This window comes from Panicum hallii, chromosome 2, assembly GCF_002211085.1.
Source record: "Panicum hallii strain FIL2 chromosome 2, PHallii_v3.1, whole genome shotgun sequence".
NCBI lineage: Eukaryota > Viridiplantae > Streptophyta > Magnoliopsida > Poales > Poaceae > Panicum > Panicum hallii.
In genome coordinates this window covers 3035361-3051942 of record NC_038043.1, presented here as the reverse complement: position 1 = coordinate 3051942, position 16582 = coordinate 3035361, and the positions used below count along the sequence as shown (strand labels likewise).

The window sequence follows — 16582 nt, the reverse complement described above, 5'->3', positions numbered from 1 at the left end:
CGACAAGACGATCGATTCGATCGATGGTAGCCGGCGCCAGCAAGCTACAGCCGTTTTCGCCGTGTCCTCATCTCTTACTCTTCTTCCCACCACAGGGGATTAGGATGGCGATTATCAACTGTGCTTAGACGCAGACACGCCACAATTATCAGCTGCTGCTCCGGCGGCACTCTCGATCCGGTCCTACCATAACCTGAAAAGTAGGCATAATTTTCTTTAACAAAATGCTAAATTGAAACTTGTCCCCGTGAGTTCATAGAGAATGTTGTATGTTCATACGCTTGCCGCCTATCTCAAACTGAAACTAATTTACGAAATATTATTTTAAATCCTCCCACTTATTGTGTGTGAGATAGAAACCCTACATGGCTACAAGCATATCAAAAGAAATGTAACAGCTCAAAAGAAAATGGCAACAAGCAGCTTGCCAACGGCCTACGTTCGCAAAATTCCTTTTTTCTGTTTCCGCAAATGGCAAAAAAAAAATCCCAAAAATTGGCCAGCTATTTTTAATTCCATTCCCATATTGCCCTCGGGGCGACCAGCAAACTGCTTTGTCCACACCCCTCGAGTCCACTGCCATTTGTGCTCCCTGTTCCCTCTCCTTCACCACCACCATCACCCCCGCAGCTTTGCCTTGCCTCTTCTTCTTCTTCATTCTCTTTTTCCTCCCTGGATTTGGGCGACAATGTCGAGAAAAGCTAGAGGAGAGAGACGGCCAAAGCAAAGCAGCCAGCGCGAGCTGTTGGTGAGGGAAAGAGCAACAGAATAGAGAGAGAAAAAATAAAAGAGCTCCAAAAGGAGAGAGAGAGAGCACAAACAAGAAGCCTCACCGAGGTTTCTCTCTCCTCCACCACCCCCTTTTCTCTCACCTGCGCACAAGCATTCCGTTCCTCTGCCACCCCATGTCCTAGCTCGCACAGCTCCCATTGTATCTACCATCTCAGGACTCCTCCTGCGAGGCTACAAGTAGTAGGTCTATGGTACTGACGAATCCCAGCTCCTGCGTCCTAGAGGCTAAGGTGGCGGGGAGGGCGGCGGCAGCTGCATTGCCGGCGGAAGAGATTCTCGGGTTGTTCTGTGAGCTCTCGCTGGTTGCAGGGTTGGTGATTCCGCCGCCGGAAAAATCCAATCTTGGCGCGGCTCGTGGCGGCCGGCCGGCTGGTTGGTTGGGCCTTGTCCGTGGCTAATCTGGTCAGGTATCCGAGGATCCCGGGTGGAAGCCCCGCCTCTGTTGAGGATTGGATCCTGGATTTCAGGTCTCCTGCTGCAAGGATCACGGCTTGGGGGCGGCGGCGGCGGGGTGACAGACCCCTCTTGCTGCCTGCGGCCTGCAGAGCAGGAGCTATGACACAATGACAGAGGAGAGCGCCAAGAAGAGCAAGGTAGTTCGATGGTTTTTTTCTTGATCGGATAGATCGCTTTCTGTCTTGTTGGGCTCCATTTAAGCTGTATTTTTCTCAGGTTGTAGGTGTTCTTTCCATTTCGTGATCTGCTGCTCATCTTTCCCTCTTCTTTTTTCATGTGTGTAGCTTTCATGGTCCAAGTCCCTCGTGAGGAAGTGGTTCAACATCCGGCCCAAGGTGCAGGACTTCCATGCTGATTCTGACGCCGGCCAGGGTATGATTAATGCGTCGTTTTGGCGCCCATTCCTTGTTAGGATCGATTTGTTTATGTCTCTGCATCTTTTTTTTGGATTATAATCATGAGAGCCCCATCCCAGTCCCCCAAATGGCATGCATCTTTTACCTTTCCCGCTGGTGTTTGGTTTGGGGAAATAACTTGCTTGACGCAAGGAAGTCCATTGCTTGAGGTTGGGGTTATCCTAACACCCTGATGTGTTTGTGGTTATCCACACTAGATTCCCAGTGTTGATTCAAGGGTAGATGAGCAACCAAGTGGGATGCCCCTGTCAAACACATCTTCCCTAGTTCCTACTTAGATAGTATCTGCTAGTGCATTCCAGTTTCCAGTTTCGATCTAGTTATGCACAAGCCCTGTAGGCCTCAAACAACCAACGGCCTTTTTGCCACAAATCCTGCAGAAATATTTGGATGATGTTGGCTCGAGTGACTCATCTGTCTGTGTGTTCCTCATATCTATCCCATTCTTTTCCTGTGCATGTGTCAACTTTCTAGCTGAATCAGATAGAGATTTCATCAAAGATCACAAGCAAAGCAAGCACCTTTTGCTTTGTGTTTGGTTCCTTGGGTTCTTTTGTGCTTAACTGCCAGTTTGATCCATTCTAGGAAGGGATGGAGGTGCTGGACCATGGAGGCCCAGCTGCTCCGCGGGCGAAGCAAGTGCAAGCATGGCCAAGAAAAGCAGAACTGGTATGTGGTGCAATGAACCATCTGGACCACACCCCTCTCTCTCTTCCCACAGCACCAGAGATGCAGCTTTCGTTCCCCACCACAGCTGCTGGCTGCTCTTCAGTTCCACTTTGTTAAGCTACTTTCAATCTTTGTTCTGCATCAGCTCCTTTTCTTCTGCCATGTTAAATGATTGTGCTCGGATGTTGTTCCTTGTGGGTCTGTAGACCGGTCATCGTTCAAGCAGAGTGCCGAACACGCTCGCCGAGGCAAGAATAATTTCGATATAGCACGCCTGACTGAAGTCCAAGATTACAGGTGCCATTGATTCACCATGCGTGTTTATCTTCTAGGGCCATCATGTCTGTTTTGTAATTAAAAAAAATCAGTTTAGTAGACTGGACAGAATATTCTTTCCTTTAATCATTGTCCATATTACTGTTAGGTAGTTCACACAATTTGACTGCGCAACAATATGCTACAGGTAATCTGATTCATCATTTGGTCCATTTGCATGTAGGATCTTTGCTGCAACATGGAATGTCGGTGGTAAGTCACCACCAAGGGGGCTGAATCTAGATGAATGGCTTCATACTTCTCCTCCTGCTGATATTTATGTACTAGGGTATGTTCCAGGTGGCCTTTCCTGTCGATTTCTTTCTTGATTTGGACAGTGGTCATTTTGGGCCTTTTCAGTTAATTTGATCTTTCAATCTTTGATAGGTTTCAGGAGATTGTCCCCTTGAATGCTGGAAATGTTCTTGGCACTGAAGATAACCTTCCAGCCAAGAAATGGGTGTCCCTTATCAGGCGGACACTGAACAAGAATCCTGGAGCTAGTGGTTGCGGTGGCTATCATACCCCTTCACCAGTCCTGAATCCAGTTGTAGAATTAGATGCTGATTTTGAGGGGTCTGCGAGGAGGCAGGAGAATTTCCCTTTCTTCCACCGGCGCTCATTCCACAACCTCAGCCGTAGTTTAAGAATGGATGGGGACTACATGTTCCCGCAACCAAGACTGGATCGCAGGTTTAGCGTTTGCGATCCAGTCAACATGGGAGGCAGACCTAGTGATTTTGATGGAAATTTGCAATGCCCTGGATTGCCTGATGAGAACATAGATATGGAAGTGAGCAATGCTGCACAATTTTCGCCGTTCCCGCATAGCTACACTGCATCTGCACCTTCCGAACAAAATGATGAGCAATCAAGCAGCCCTAGGTACTCTGAATGCTTAATAAGGCATTTAATTTGTACCACACATTTATGCTTTCTTAACGTTCCTGTGAACTAACTCATTGTATATGCATGTGGTTCTTCAGGTATTGTTTGGTTGCCAGCAAACAGATGGTTGGTATATTTCTCACAGTTTGGGTACGCAATGAAATAAGAGACAATGTGAGAAACTTGAAAGTTTCTTGTGTCGGCAGAGGATTGATGGGCTATCTTGGAAATAAGGTAGCATATAGTGAATAAGCATGTAGATATCCCTCAATAAAACATTTTGGTCTTTGTCAATGTCATAAATTTCGCGCAGTAAGGTCCTCTCTTTTATTGCAGGGTTCAATTTCAATAAGCATGTCTTTGCACCAGACAAGCTTCTGCTTCATCTGTTGTCATTTGACCTCAGGGGAAAAGGAAGGCGATGAACTGCGCAGGAATTCCGATGTTCTGGAAATTTTAAAGAAGACCAGGTTCCCACGGGTTCGTGGTGCCGGTGATGTTAAGTCACCTGAAACAATTCTTGAGCATGAGTAAGGCTTTATTTGTGCCGTTCAGCAGATTTGCATTGAAACCAGTGCAGACTTGTTTTTAACTGTTTATGCACCTATTTTTACAATTGCAGTCGTATTATTTGGCTTGGGGATTTGAATTACCGGATTGCCCTGTCGTACTGTTCGGCAAAAGCTCTTGTGGAAATGCACAACTGGAAGCAATTATTGGAGAAAGATCAGGTAATTTGTTATCCTCTTTCAATAATATCATTTAACTTTTACTGCAAATGGCTGTTCAATTATAGAGGTTCTAAAATATACTTTAGCAATTGATAAAATTGGAACATGGATCTGTTTCACAATAAAGGGATTGAAAATGAATTCTAAGTTGTTATCCCTTCTATTTGCCCCCTTTTTCTTTTTGGTATTATGAAGGCTGTGACAGAGTTTACCTCTTTGAAACAGCTCCGCATGCAGCAAAGGTATGGACGAGTTTTCCAGGGTTGGAAAGAAGGGAGGATCTATTTCCCTCCCACATACAAGTATTCATTCAACTCAGATCGGTACGCTGGAGAGGGCATGCACCCCAAAGAAAAGAGGAGAACACCAGCATGGTAGTTTTCTTTAGCTAATATAACATGCTAACACATATATTTTTCTGTGTTTCTTTTTCTGAAGACCTTATCCCGTATAACTTGCTTATGAACTAACAGGTGTGATCGCATTCTCTGGTATGGTAACGGCCTCAATCAGCTGTCTTATGTTCGCGGAGAGTCTCGTTTCTCCGACCACAGGCCGGTGTACAGTATTTTCTTGGCAGAGGTTGACATTGTACACCAAAGGAGGAGAAACATGGGCTATTTCAGTTCTAGAATTGAGGTGGAAGAGCTCTTGCCACATTCTCAGAGCTACAGAGAAATAAAATTTTACTGAGTTGACTTATAGCATGATGTAAGGTAAGCTAACTTCTCTTGGTCACTGAAAAGTTCCCAATGATACTACACCTTGCACTTTTGTCCAGGTTGCATTGAGGCTTAGAAATGCATATCTGTACCTTGTTGACTTTGCATTCATTTCCCCCCCTCTTTGGCAAGGGGTTGACTTGTATTTGTATTTCTCTGTTTGTTTACTCTTCTTGGTGCTTCATGCAGGTTAGGAGGCTGGTCAAATGTTCTATATGTAGGGTTGCAGATTCAGCTCACTAGACGATCAGATGTGAGTATCTTAAATAATTTACCTTTGACGATCTGTTTGCCAACTTGAGACATGCTTAGCATCAAATATACGGCTATCAATCATTATGGACTGTAAACTAAGGTTCTCATTGTTTGGCGTTCTTGATGACAGATACTGAAGAAAGAATGTGCAAATACTAACATAAAAGGTACAGTTTCTCAACGATGTGGCAACATCATCTTTTATTCAGTGAAAACCAATTTAGTGAAATGTGCTGTTTTTTTGTCGTGAAAAGGGGCTAATGATGTTTTAGTTGTGTTGTTGCAGGACATTGGGCAATTTTGCTGCGTGCCACTGGAAGACGACGCTTGTGTTGTTGGAAAAGAATCAAGCCCATGTCACTAACTATACCGTCCATCCAACTTTAGGCTCTTAGTTCCTTCTAGCAAAATATTTGGTTCAAACTTGTTTCGTCCTCCGTTTTTTAGTTGGACCTTGTAGCATCAACAAAGACCAAATGTTATTTTCTTCCCTTTCTTTTCTTATTTTGAGCATAGAAACTTTGTAAAACCCACAAGTGTATCCCATGCAAGCTGTGGAATTGTTTTAAGGCAACGATGCCGGGAATTAGCTTTAGGATATAATTGTCCCTAAGCCTGAGAGAGGAATGATGGGGTGTGAGAGAGGATTTGCATGGCCACAACAATCATGTGGATGCCTTTTCTGTTGTGCTCGAGGAGCCGTTCAGCGAGGCATGCATTTACTGCACTGATTGCTGTGTCTGGCTGTGGCAAAAGGATTGGCTTGGTGCCCTCCATGATGCTTCTCCAATCCATGAAGTTTTTCTTCTCTTTTTTTTTGAAGAAAAATCCATGAAGGCTTTAGCTCTGTGCAATGCTAGTTGAAAGCTCTGGCCCATGTCCATACCATCTCATGTTTACTATATGCATGTACGGTATGTGTGCTTAAGCTCTTGTTGATGTGCAGTGGAGCCAACTTGCATTGCATGGTCTCTGCTGCTGCTACAAAAACGGCATGCCGTGCAGCTCCCAGTGTACCCATTTGACAGAAAAACTTGAGGAACTCAAGAGAGGAAATTTAGCTGACCATTCCAAATTCCGGTTCAGATCAGTTGTGGCTCGGACTGGGAGTTTTGACCCCTTGCTGATCATACCAGTGTCGTTTTGCATTGATCCTCTGCCCTGCACATGAAGCCTGCCTAGTTTAATGTGGAGTCAACCTCTGATTAAAAAAATAAATGTGGAGTCAACCAGGGACTGACTGCTGGTGCACTGTGATCTGCAACTAGGTTTATCTTTAGTTTCCCTAGCAGGTTTTCAACGGAATCTCCTGTGCTGGGTGGGTCGATGCCGTTCTGCGGCCCCGAGCAGCAACCGGCCGGCCTTGCCTCCCAAGCAGGAAAGCAAAAGCAGGAGGAAGGAGACGCTCGCTGCTGTTCCGGACACGGCGACGGCGACCAAACCCAGCATTGCGGCGCAGGTAAAAGAAAAGGCAGGTAAAGCCAATGGCCGGTGGACGAAAGGGGGAGAGAGCAACAGTCACGGTCACATCAGTTCCAGCCCCAAGTACTCCCTCCTCCAAGGTCCAGAACCTTGTGTAGCCTCTTTGGCATGTTGCTCTAGTGTACAAGTGCTATCTACAGTATGCTTGTGGGACTTGCTGGTTGCTGGGCGGTGGATGCAGATGCAGGGATAGGATAATAGGAAGGACTCGGGAGCACGGGGAAGGCAGGGCGAGCTCTGCAAAGCCTGCAGCAGCTGCTGCTGCTGCAACGAGGGGCAGCCGGGCAGCAGGTGAGGTGAGGTAAGGGGGGGGTCAGCAGGCGTGAGAGCACAGGGTAACAGTACAGGATGCAGCTGACGACGATGCCAACACATCAATATCTGCTGAGTGTGCGCGCCGCTGGAAAACAAGGAGAACTGGATGGAGAAATCGATACGGAAGGAATGATGGGTGGCAAAAAATAAAAAAGAATAGGTGACAATGCGGTGAGCGTGGATCGAACACGCGACCTTCAGATCTTCAGTCTGACGCTCTCCCAACTGAGCTATCCCCGCTTGATGTGCTTTTTCGTAAAACATTCTATGTATCTCTGATAGTAGCTGGTCCACGGAGACGCGCGTGCGGCATGTGGCAGGTGCCTCGGTCGCCTCGTGCCGGCGACTGCGAGGTGGAATATGGATGCAGGCCATCATGGCCCGTCGTCTGCGTGGGACAGCCAGTTGCGCCTGCACCAACGCCCAGACCCAGTCCGGTGCTAGCTGACTGAGCTGCCCGTGCCCGGCCGGCGGCCTCTGCACCTGCAGCGAGCCAGAGGACGGGGGGAGAGAGAGAGAGAGAGCAGTTTTGGCAGACGCAGAGCAGGCCATGCCGAGGCCTGTTTGCTTCGTGTCAGGTGTCAACTCCCAGCTATAGCATGCATTGTCTCCACGACTTGTGGACTGATGATGGATGGATGGATTCGAGAGAGACCGATGACGCGACGGAACGGACGGCTGTAACTGCATGGCCCGCTGCTTTAGACTGTCTCCAGCGATATTCTCCAAATTCCATCCTCTACATCCTTCATTTACAGAATTCTCTACAAAATTCTCTCCTCTATATCTCATTTCTCTCCAACAACGTTCTCTAAATCTCGTTCTCTATACATTAAACCCTATATTAGAAACCTATTTTGTTCCAAATTTTTGTACGTACGTATTTATCATACTTCAAACGCTATGGACATATTTTATTTTTATTTAATTCAGTGTTTGAAACGTAAAGAAAAATAGAGAAGAGGAGAGAGAATCTCTATATATAGAGGAAACCTATAGCGTTCTCTATTTTAGAGGACCATTTAGAGAACGCTGCTGGAGTAATAGAGAACGGAATCTTCCTATATATATATATAGAGTACAGAACGCTTTACAGTTCCCCGCTGGAGACAGTCTTATGCTGCAACCCGTCAACAAGCCATGCCGATCCCTGCTGCCCTGCTCATGCATGCAGAGCAGAGCATGCTGCGTGCGTGTACGTCCATCACCAGCAGGGCTGGGCGTCAAGTGCAAGCAGGAAAAGCTGGCTATCTGGCTCTGCTAGTTGTACTGTACCAGTTGTTGTTCCTTCCCACTGTACGCTAGTAGCTAGCTAGCTAGAGCACGCCGTGCTGAACGCACGCGTGCAGATCCATCCACATAAGCACACGCACGTCGTGTGGCCGCGCGGTGGCTGTAGCTGAGAGCATTGCAACAAATTACTCATATCTTATATTCCATATACTTTTTTTCTACCAATATTATTTTTTATTTTCGTAGTGAGTGTTATAAAGATTACTCAATGGATATGAATAGGTTCTCAATAGATATGAATAGGGTGAATAGAGCAATCCTCTATATTTAAGCAAGAGAGAGGTGTATTTTGAGGATTACAGAAATTTTTAATATTAACGATGGAATTGATAATATGCTGGAACACCTCCTATTATCTACTAAAGAATAATTTTTAAATTTTTAATATTAAAAAGAGATGAATAATCTGATAGAGATGGTCTGATGCAACCGCCACCAGCAGATGGGGCACGGCCGTACCCCGCATGCACGCCGGCCGGCCGCCGCGCGAATGCGATGACGTGCGCGCATGCCCAACCGCCGTCGATCGTTTACCGCTACCTGGCCGGTGCGCGCGGCGGCACAACGACGAGCTGCAACTAGTAGCCAGCAGGGCTCTGCGCGCCTCTGCACCCTGCCTGCAGGGCGCGCGGGAACGACGAGAATGCACGCATGCTACTATGCTGCTAGGCTGCCGCGCGCACGGCCTCACTCCTGGGCTCGCTCGGCCAGTGAGATGGGCTTTGTGGGGGCTCCGGGCCCATCAAACTCTACAAACAGGCCTACCACCCGTTCGTTCCTGGCCCATGTCACGCATCCATCCCAGCCACAGATGCCCGCCCGCCCGCCCGCCCGCTCACAAGTCAGGATGCCGCCGCCGTCAAACTTTTTCTGGACGGCAGGCTCGCTGTCGTCACACCGGACCGGCCGCTTCTTCTCCGGCCCTTCTCTTTCGCGCGTCTCGCTTTCCCATGCCCGCTCGCTCCACCTACTCCTAGGATGGATTAGCTCCTACTAGTATTTATTTAGGAGTATTGTAATACTATTTCCCTTCGCGGAAGAAGAAAAAAAATGAGGCATATGTCTTTATTCATAAGGAATGCAGAGATGAATCAGGTGGAAGAAGATCGAAGCTCTCTCTCACGGATGAACAGATCACAAAATCGACAGAAAGGCTACCCCAGCTAGCCCGCCCTCCCGCCGGCGTCACCAGTGTAACAGCACAAATCCGTCGCGATTCCTACACGCGACGAGCACCATGCTCGGAACGCCCGGTTCCAGAACTGGCCGGCGGATGCGCGATCACGCGGCGGCGGCGGCGAGGACGGCCGCGGCGACGAACGCCGCGACCAGGCCGGCGCCGGACGACCCGCGCGGCGGCGACGCGGCGGCGCCGGCCACGGACCCCGTCGCCGGCGTCGTCTTGGACCCCGTGGCGCCCGGCGTCTGCCCCTGCCCCGCGGGGGAGGTCGTGGGCGCCGCCCCGCCGGCGCCGGCGCCCTTGCAGTTGCTGACGTCGGGCGTCTTGACGTTGCACGCGGCGGGGAGGCCCAGCGCGCGGGTGCGGTTGACGCTGAGCCCCAGCGACGCCGGGTCCGCGCTCAGCGCCACGCACAGGCACTGCGGGTCCGACTGCACCACCTTGCCCAGCTGCGTGCAGCACGACGCCGGCGCCGCCGACTCGTTCCCGGAGATGTAGTTCAGGCACGGCGACAGGCTCACCAGCACCGACGTGCACTGGCTCGACGGCGACGGGGACTGCGCCGACGCGCCGCCGGCCAGGAGGAGCATCGTCGCGGCCAGCACCATCGTCGTCGCCGCCGCCGCGAGGGTCGTGGACGCCGCCATTTCTTCTTCTTCTTGCTAATTGGTTCCCTTCTTGCCTTGCTGCCGCCCGATGAACACGCTAGCTGCCTCTCTGGTTTCAGCTCGGTGGTCTGAGAGGGCCTTGTTGTGGATTGTGAGTGGTTTTATAGGTGGTTTCGAGGGCTGTGTGAATGGAGGTGGGTGAGGAAGAGGACGACAGGGTGGTTACGTATGGGTGAGCTGAACTTTCCTACTCCTGCAATGGAAAAGTATTTTCTTACACGAGTTGTTATCCAGCAGCCAGCAGCCACCAACACTTGAGAGTTGAGAATTCCAGAATTCAGAATGGTATACTCGGCCATGCACTCTTCCTATCTCCTGCCGTTCTGCTGCTTGAAGTTTCATCGCCGTTTCAGAATCAGAATTCAGAGTTTCAGACTGAGCAGGCATTCAGACCCAGCAGGTGCCGTTGATCTCTCGCGAAGTGCCAGCACAGCCGTGTTGGAAGGCGCCAGCAACGGTATCCACGCGTGTCACTACGCGAGTGGCTTTAAGAATTAGTTGGTGTGATTGGCAAACAACGTTGGGTTTTTTTTTTCTTTTCATGGAGTTAAATTGGCAGGGTTGCTTCTAGACACCGGTTCCGTGAAGAGCAAGTGCTTTGAACTTTTGCAGGTTCTTCTTTTGTGGAACAACAATTGGCATGGACTTTTCTTCTTTTTAAAGAAAAGAAAAGAAAAGAAAAGGGCGATACCACATTCACATACATATATGTGTAACAAAGTATACTCAACTTCAGTTTCCTCAACAAAAAAGTACTCAACTTTAAGATACCATGGTTAAATAAACAGATGTACCATGAACTTTGCATTTGCAATGCTAATCATTGGCTTTCTTTATCATCCCAGCCCTTGACACAAAAGAAAGAGAGACTTTTTTTTTCAAAAAAAAAAACATTAGCAGGCACCGGTGATTCGGGGAGCTGCACACGAAATGGATGCAGGGCTGGAAACTGACAGCCAAAGGAGCCAATCAAAGCATGAACTCCTGCTTTTGCTGTGGTGGTGGCGCCTCACGCCTTGCTTGTTTTCTGCTAGTCGGTCGGACGCCCCTTTCCCTTCCTCATCGCCATTCAGTCAAAAGTTGTTGCGAAGTAGTTAAAGTGGTCGGCAGTTACCTGCTTTTGGAGTGCTCGTATTCGCTTCTTCTTGCGCTTGCAAGATTGTTGCAAACTCAACCGCCCATGCGTCCGTTTGTTCTTGCAAGATTGTTGCAAACTGCAACCACCCAGGATCGACAGTATTTCTGACATTCCATGTAGCTTCCTACAAGGTTACGTAATGACGACAATTTCCTGAGCCGACAGACGGAACTAGCGACACCCGATCCCTAAGCCAGCTGACTGACTGACTGAATTTCTGCAGACAACGATTCTGCTCTGCTCAGTCCGCTTCTGTCATCAGATCGACTAACAGAACCCATCAGAGCGGGCCATGCTATCACCTACGTAGCCTCGGGAGATTCGACATCTGAACGTGCGCTTGCACTAGCTCAGATCGATCGGCAAAGTTTTGAACAGCCTTTGGTTTCTTGGATCGGTGAAGTTGTTGCAGCAACCAGTTGGGCTAACTAGAAGCATCATCATGTTGCATTTTCCGAAGCTAGAATTTCTTTTTTCAAATTATTCCACGCTTTTCGTCATCAACTGAAACAAAAGATGTGAGCATTTGTTCTAGTCCAAGACCACAGCCGCTACTGAAGGCAACGAAACAGGCTCGCTGTAACTGCAACGTCAAAGTCACTCAACTCATTCTCAACGTCAAAGCCTGTAAAAGAATGCACTAACGCCTACTCCTGTTGTGTTGAGTTGTGTTCCAAATTTATTTGCAGATAAAAGACTTGACTTGTGACGGAGCGTAGCGGAGGCCCATCGCTGGAGGCTTGGGCCGGAGCGAAGCGGAGGCACAAGTGGCCCATGTGGTTCCACCCAGCGTCGCCTGAGGGGGGTACGGGGGCAGCGCCCCGCGGTACACATTATATACCTGATTAGGGTTTCCCCTTGATGACAATTTTCTTATAAGCCGCCGCACGGCGTTGTAACTCGACTCTTGATATATTGAAGTTCTTGCTGGCTGGCGCCCGTGGTTTTTCCCTTCCGTATTGGTTGGGTTTTCCACGTTAAATCTCGTGTCCCCTTTCGGTTTGATCTGTTTACTTTCATCATTTATTCGTCATCGTTTATAACAACTCCATCTGTTCCAAACTGTAGATTGTTTTGGCAAATCTAAATACAAATTTTTTGCTATGTATCTAACAAAATCTATGTACATAGATTTGCTAAAACTATCTACAATTTGAGCTAATGCACTGTCCCAGATAAAATCACTCACACAAGAATAGTAGTACAAATTAGCACCGAACTCTGTACCACTCTGCAACAAAACATGTGCAAATATAAAGAGCACCCTGCAACTATACACAACTCGGCTGTTGCCTGTTCAGCAGACCAGTGCCGCGGTCACACCAGTGCAGCTCCAGCGGCGAGCAGCAGCACGAGCGCCGCCGTCGCGGGGGCGTGATCGCTCGCTCTCCAGGCGGAGCTTGGCAGCACCATCGGCCTCGTCTGCCCCTGGCTGACCGGCGCCGTCCCGGTCGGATCCACCACCGGCGGCGCCGGCGCTTCAGGCTCCGGCGTTGCCGGCGTCGCTGGCACTGCAGATTGGAACAGGATCATCACCGTGTTCGTCAGTGAAACCGACATGATAAAGTGATGGAAAAAAGCCAAAGCATTTCAGTGAGATTCTTACGCAGCGGGGGCAAGGCGGCGGAGGGCGCGCCGGCGGCGACTGGGCCAGGAGCTGGGATTTGAGCCGACGTGTCTGCATCAAGCATACGGATTACAGGGTTAGCATCATCTCGTGATCGTGACCTCGACCGCCGGGTGCTGCAAGCCTGCAATCAACATCACAGCCAGCGATACCAGTCGTCTCATCTCGGAACGCGCGCGCGGCGTACCTCGGCATTGCAGCGGGACGGCGGCGGAGTCGCAGGCCTTGGGCAGCATGACGGCGAGCGTCCGGTTGACGGGCGCGCCGAGCGGCACGTTGCCGGTGAGGATGAGGCACGCGCAGCCGGTGCTCGCGTTCACCAGCGCCGCCAGGGACCGGCAGCAGTCCTGCGTCGGCGCCGAGCCGCCGCCGTTGGTGCTGTTGGTGAGGAAGTTGAGGCAGGGGGTGAAGCTGGTGATCAGCGACGCCGTGCACGACGCCGCCCCGCCCTGCCCCGACGCCGGCGCCGCCAGCGACGCCACGACCGCGGCCGCCGCGAGCAGCCTCATGGCCAGGTTGAGGTTCAGCCCCATCGATAGATCCTCCGATGAGCTAGTAGCTAGCCGCCGCCTCTCGCCGCCCAGCTGACTGCACAGCTCGATCGATCGCACGAGCTAGACGAGTTGTCGATCGAAGAGGGAAAAGCTAGCTTTGGATGGCCTTGCGAATGGTGATGCGTCGTTGATTGGAGCCGGAAATGTGCTCGTGTTTAAGAGGTGCATCGGAGGAACGTCTGCTGCCAGATGCCGTGTTGGTAGTTAGGGAATCGGTTATGGTAGCACAACTACCTCAGCTAATCTCTTCTCTGTTCGTCGTCAGTGTCCAAGCGTCGCGTGGCATCTTTGAGGATGGTTTCAGCGAGGCGATGTCCTCCGGCCGTGTATGAGGGAGCCAACTTGTTTTTCTCATTCTTCTTTGTAACGACACGTGTGACGAACATTGAGTTTGAACATCCTGTGCGGCATGTCATGAAGTATGCTTTAATTTGTGCACCAACATATTTCCTCGTGTTGCATAAGAGCTTGTTTTGACATTTTTTAATCTCGACCACTAATAATCACTAGTAAAACTATATACGTAGAATATATAGCCTGTACAATCCTAGGAAGTTCAATCAAAATACCGAAAACAATTTATATGATTAAAGTTATTTTCGTTTCTTGCACACAGTAGAAAAATTTTACTTTAATTTTGTGATTGGAGGGACTCCAACTGACCAGAAAGATGCAAGATGCAGCTAGGGTACGGTGTGCATGTGGGTCCAATTATAGGAGTATATACGTGCTCACATATAAACGTCTATGTTTGTTTGTTTTTTTAAAAAAAATGACCACAAACATGCAGTGCCTTAGTTCGACAAGCACCAATGGTTAACCACAATAGTAAGAATCAATAGTCTTAGTGCACAACTTTATTCAACTTTATTGCACTGTTAACAAGATTAGAGACTTGGTAACTATATCTGTTGGATGTTACGGGGATGAAATTTCTCAATCATCTCATAAAACTACTCCCTTCTCTCTCCTCACAATGATCTCACCAAGTTAGCAATTTTACTGATGTAGTATGGAATCTAATACCATGAAACTCCTTATTGAAACTAGCCTTAAACCAATGGAAAAGCTCGTTTTTATGATCATAGTCTATAGTTAACATACCTGAAGCCATAACAATGAGAAAATAGCATCATTTCATCAAACTGCAAATGACAACCCAATTATCGATATTAATGAAAGAAAAAACCAGTTGTCCATAATTCTATTCGAATAATGTAGAATATAATGCTCATAAAAATACTTTTAGTAGACTTCTTTATTATGTTTGGTTCTAATAAAAATACCTAGCATCTAGAATTAGCGTGTTTAGATTTTAGGCTCCATTTTTATTTTTTTCTTTATTTTATAAAAGTAAATAAATTAGCGATCAGTATATTTATCTAGGTACTCTCCCTAGAAACCACAAGCATAATAGATAATTTTTTATGAAGATACCTGCATTGTGAGCCTACGTAAAGCACCACATAATTTCTCAATCATTTAACGTAGTCATGTAATAAAATTAACTTCTTCTAGAAAGTAAGAATGCTCCATACTCCAAATTATTTACCTTAATAGAGAGAAAATATTATTATTATTATTGTTATTGTTACATAAGATAATTCAAATACCTTCTAAGGATAATGTTTCAAATACTCCTATAAAAGTAATTTGGTTGCATTTACCATGCACTCATAAAAGCTAGCCTGATATGACATCTGGTGCTCCAGGTACAGGAGATGGCACATATATTTTGATTGTGCACTTACCTTCTAGAATATCAGTAGACTTGGAACATCAAAGTGAAACTACAACTAATAATATGCTAACATGGTACTTTCTATGCACCTTAGTCAAGGAACTTTGCAAGTGTGCAATGGGTCTCGAGATGTAGAATGGTAGATGTAGCTTATGGGTATTTGCAACTTGTAGTTATTGCTATTTACAGTTTTTCCAAAGATCAAATCAATGTATAGTTCTTTGTAGTACTCAATTATTCAAAGGGAACACACAATTATCTATTCTTGGTAACTTTGGGTATATTCTAGAGAAAAAATAGTCATGCATAAAAGAGGTTGCTATCTTGCTATATGGAAATGTACTACTTTTAAACTAGAACCCTAGTTATTTTGAGATGTTGGTTAGAGTACCTTATACTTAATCTTGCTATTGTATACCTAAAACTCCCTAGTTAAACCTTTGTAATGTTGCTTAGTTAAACTATTATATTGAACAATATGCATACAAAGGAAACATGTCATCTCCTTATTAAAAATCTTTATTTGGTTAATGGTTTGATTTATGTTGCTATGTACCCATAAAACACATCAATAGGTATAAATGGGAATATAAGGGGGTTAAGAGAAGATAAAAATCCCTATAAAAAAATTGTATGTCAAATAAAATTTGTAACACATATATTAGGTAGTACCAAAGTTTCAAATATAGATTGTTCTATACAAGGATAAGTTGAAATTCTCGCCAAACCGCTGCAACTATAGAAGGACGACTTTGAGGTCTAGCTCGCTAATAGTTTGCCATTTCTCGTAGTCGATGGTGATGATCATGGTCAACTGATGGAAGGTTGGGATGTTGTCTTGGAAACCGTAAAGTTTGAGAAGATGTTTGCACGCTGGAACACTAACCTCTCGTCACCGCTACCGACCTCATCTCAGGTGCAGGCTCAATCAATCATTATATGTGTCGCTCCTCTTCTTCAGTTCTGGCAGAGAAATAACATTAGATTTCAATCTATAGTAACATGCTCATGCTGCTGCGGGAGAGAGAAATTTTCAAGATGTCTGGTCACCACAAGTAGATGCGAGTTCTATTGCCAAGAAGCGGAAGGAGAGGAGCACCAACTTCCATACTCTGCACCACAGTTATTTTGAGATATTGGGTCTATTTATAGCACCTTATAATTAATCTTGTTGTAGTGGATCTAGAACTTACTATTCAAACCTTTGTAATGTCGCATGGTGAAAAATATTATCTTAAACAATATAAATACAAATTGACCATGTCATATCCATGGTAGAGTTCTTTATTGATTAATGATTTAATTTACTTTATGTTGCTATTTACCTATATGACACATCA

At 47.0% G+C, this 16582-nt stretch overlaps 3 protein-coding genes and 1 non-coding gene across 5 annotated transcripts; 1 reads left to right on the top strand and 3 right to left on the bottom strand.

The window, feature by feature from the left end:
• Positions 1 to 581: 581 nt before the first annotated feature.
• LOC112883291 (type IV inositol polyphosphate 5-phosphatase 7-like) lies at positions 582 to 5839 on the top strand. 2 transcript variants are annotated; one of them, XM_025948573.1, is made up of 14 exons: positions 582 to 1385; positions 1533 to 1620; positions 2250 to 2333; positions 2540 to 2630; positions 2833 to 2937; positions 3036 to 3533; positions 3635 to 3770; positions 3873 to 4066; positions 4159 to 4267; positions 4493 to 4641; positions 4741 to 4983; positions 5179 to 5242; positions 5375 to 5411; positions 5531 to 5839. In XM_025948573.1, the coding sequence occupies exons 1-11, from the start codon at positions 1356 to 1358 to the stop codon at positions 4958 to 4960; spliced, it is 1704 nt and encodes a 567-aa protein (XP_025804358.1). In that variant the 5' UTR covers positions 582 to 1355; the 3' UTR covers positions 4961 to 4983; positions 5179 to 5242; positions 5375 to 5411; positions 5531 to 5839. The 2 variants fall into 2 exon arrangements, with proteins under 2 accessions (XP_025804358.1, XP_025804359.1); XM_025948574.1 differs by lacking the exons at positions 582 to 1385; positions 1533 to 1620 and adding an exon at positions 1862 to 2119.
• Positions 5840 to 7208: 1369 nt separating this feature from the next.
• On the bottom strand, positions 7209 to 7281 carry TRNAF-GAA. Its single transcript has one exon. It is a non-coding gene; the product is annotated as a tRNA-Phe (tRNA).
• Positions 7282 to 9373: 2092 nt separating this feature from the next.
• LOC112881818 (non-specific lipid transfer protein GPI-anchored 2-like) lies at positions 9374 to 10334 on the bottom strand. Its single transcript, XM_025946694.1, has one exon. The coding sequence runs from the start codon at positions 10159 to 10161 to the stop codon at positions 9616 to 9618; it is 546 nt and encodes a 181-aa protein (XP_025802479.1). The 5' UTR covers positions 10162 to 10334; the 3' UTR covers positions 9374 to 9615.
• A 2022-nt stretch (positions 10335 to 12356) lies between these two features.
• On the bottom strand, positions 12357 to 13632 carry LOC112881817 (non-specific lipid transfer protein GPI-anchored 2-like). Its single transcript, XM_025946693.1, has 3 exons — positions 13135 to 13632; positions 12927 to 12998; positions 12357 to 12831 (listed from the first exon to the last, which is right to left on the bottom strand). The coding sequence occupies exons 1-3, from the start codon at positions 13478 to 13480 to the stop codon at positions 12638 to 12640; spliced, it is 612 nt and encodes a 203-aa protein (XP_025802478.1). The 5' UTR covers positions 13481 to 13632; the 3' UTR covers positions 12357 to 12637.
• Positions 13633 to 16582: the final 2950 nt, after the last annotated feature.

Bases quoted from the DNA above. Each gene is read 5' to 3' on its own strand.
- LOC112883291 (XM_025948573.1), top strand. From the start codon at position 1,356: ATGACAGAGGAGAGCGCCAAGAAGAGCAAG. The intron at 2,334-2,539 runs GTATGTGGTGCA...GTGGGTCTGTAG, and splicing joins GGCCAAGAAAAGCAGAACTG to ACCGGTCATCGTTCAAGCAG. The intron at 4,642-4,740 runs GTAGTTTTCTTT...ATGAACTAACAG, and splicing joins AAGAGGAGAACACCAGCATG to GTGTGATCGCATTCTCTGGT.
- LOC112881817 (XM_025946693.1), bottom strand. From the start codon at position 13,480: ATGGGGCTGAACCTCAACCTGGCCATGAGGCTGCTCGCGGCGGCCGCG. The intron at 12,999-13,134 runs GTACGCCGCGCG...TGCTTGATGCAG, and splicing joins CGTCCCGCTGCAATGCCGAG to ACACGTCGGCTCAAATCCCA. The intron at 12,832-12,926 runs GTAAGAATCTCA...TCCAATCTGCAG, and splicing joins CGCCGCCTTGCCCCCGCTGC to TGCCAGCGACGCCGGCAACG.
- LOC112881818 (XM_025946694.1), bottom strand. From the start codon at position 10,161: ATGGCGGCGTCCACGACCCTCGCGGCGGCGGCGACGACGATGGTGCTG.